We start from the raw sequence: 1979 nt of genomic DNA, 5'->3' as shown, positions 1-1979 counted from the left end.
GTCCTAATGATGTAGCTCAGAATCAATGTGTCGTGGTGAGAGCTGATGAGCCTGGCGAGTGGCTGAAGCATCAGCGGAAGCGTGGGGTAGGCTTTTTCTGTTAATGGTGCGATACAAGGCCTCGTTATTGTAGGTGAGACTGTCTTGTCGGGGGATTATGTCGGCTCTAGTAGAGCTCGGCTACGATGGTGGAGGAGCTGCTGGGGATATGGACCGGCTTGATGATGATATCCTAGAGGGCACTGCTGGCCAAGAAGAGCACGATGGAGCTGCTTCCGCTGCAGCCGTGGCTGAGGAGGTCGATGAAGGTGAGCTCGCGTTCGTTGGAAGCCCTCTGCTGTTTGTAAGTATGTTGTTGCCAGATGTGGCCGGTAATGTGGCGCTCTCGTCGGACGCTCCCAAGAAGGAGAAGCGCAAGACTCCCTATAAGTCCTTCATAAATCGCAAGAAGCAACGTACCGCGGAGTGATTTAGTCTCCAGCATTGATAGCTCATTGTATTCTACAAACGTCCTCGATAGTTTCTCGGCTACCCCTTGTCTGTGGAGTTGATCTAGTGGTGGGTCGAGTAGCCGTAGTAGCTGTGGTGGTTCGCATGCCCAGTAAGGAACTACTCTCATCGATAAGATCTACTAGACATCTGAACAAGCTCCTCAAGTCGTTGAAGAGAGGCCGGTGGGCTTCGACGGAGCAGGCTAGAGACCTACTCGACAAGGCCAGCATGCAGAACGTCGTTCCTGATGCTTTCACGTACAGCCAGGCTTTCTCTATGGACGCGTACAGTTGTTCTGAGATTAAGGCTCTGGTTAGTGGCAGTCTGCACATGCTGAACTCGGTTGTCGTGAACTCGGCCATCGCCTCCTGTGGACGTATGGGTTGTGAAAGTGAGGCAAGGGAGTTGTTACGGCTAAGTGAGGATAACAACATGGTTACCTGCCGAACCTATAATGCCTTCCTCTCGTTGCCGATGACTGGTTCGGCCGCTATGGATGTCTGGAAGGAAATGCCTCATCACATGAAGGATGCTTACACTCTCCAACTACTCCTATACCGGCTCGCTCAAGACGGTTATCCGCCTTCTGCCTACGAGAATCTATTAGCCGAGGCCCGTGATGTGATAACGATTGATCGCCAGCATCTGGCTACAGCAGTTTCGGGGTGTATCCGAGCCGGATACGCTGCCGATGGCCTCGCACTGCTGTCTGCTAGCGGCGTGAGGGCTAGCGATGACAAGGTGCTAGCGACTTGTGCTTTGTGTGCCTATGAACGCCTTGGGATGTGGTCCGAGAGCTTGGACTTGTTACAGTGTATTGATGAGCCAGATGTTGTTTGCTATACAGTCGCAATAGCGGCCTGTGCTCGTGCTGGGAAGGGGAAGGAAGCCGTTAAGCTGTGGAGTGAGCTGTCCTCACGCGGGCTAACTCCTCAACGTCAAACCCTCTCCTCTGTTGTACGTGCCTGTGAGGCCGCGGGTGAGTATGAGGAGGCAATTCGAATCCTCAGTAGCATCTCAGACTTATCGGCGAGAGCCGACGACGGTGTAAGAATTGGAAATAAGTTCGCCAGTAGCCGTCCCGAGCAAATCACTGTTGAATATAGAGATCTGCTCTGCGATCGCCTCGAGCTGTCCCTCCATGAGAGCCGTATAACATCGTCTGACGGGAGCATTGGAGTCGCTGACCACCGAGGTGGGAGAGTCTTCATCAATCATAACCTCAGCAGCACAGTGCTGCCGACGCCCAAACTTCTCCATGTGCTCAAGCCGAAGCCTGAGGAACGCTCTGCCGCACTTGAGGCCATCGAGCGTTTGAAGGGTGTCCTTGAGTCAGTCGGCTTTACGTGTGTCGAGTACAGTGCTGCAGCTGCCGGCCTTGCTCTACCCAATAGTGACGTGGACGTAACGCTCTTGTCGAATGGTACCCCATCTACTCAAGCGTGGCTTTCGAATCTGTCTGAAGCCGAGAAGGAGACTTATCCACC

The 1979-nt window shown here is 53.5% G+C and overlaps 2 protein-coding genes across 2 annotated transcripts; both read left to right on the top strand.

The window, feature by feature from the left end:
* Positions 1 to 157: 157 nt before the first annotated feature.
* Positions 158 to 469, top strand: Pmar_PMAR025260 (hypothetical protein; the record flags this gene model as incomplete). Its single annotated transcript, XM_002774644.1, has 2 exons — positions 158 to 308; positions 363 to 469. 2 exons carry the CDS (start codon positions 158 to 160, stop codon positions 467 to 469), a joined length of 258 nt encoding a protein of 85 aa, XP_002774690.1.
* A 125-nt stretch (positions 470 to 594) lies between these two features.
* Positions 595 to 1543, top strand: Pmar_PMAR025259 (pentatricopeptide repeat-containing protein, putative; the record flags this gene model as incomplete). The annotated part of the gene is made up of 2 exons (XM_002774643.1): positions 595 to 1471; positions 1503 to 1543. The coding sequence occupies 2 exons, from the start codon at positions 595 to 597 to the stop codon at positions 1541 to 1543; spliced, it is 918 nt and encodes a 305-aa protein (XP_002774689.1).
* Between the last annotated feature and the right edge of the window lie 436 nt (positions 1544 to 1979).

Source organism: Perkinsus marinus, assembly GCF_000006405.1.
Source record: "Perkinsus marinus ATCC 50983 genomic scaffold scf_1104296958134, whole genome shotgun sequence".
In the NCBI taxonomy this organism is placed as follows: Eukaryota; Perkinsozoa; order Perkinsida; family Perkinsidae; genus Perkinsus; species Perkinsus marinus.
Note: the sequence above shows the minus strand (reverse complement) of the source record. Positions and strands in the feature narration are given on the sequence as shown.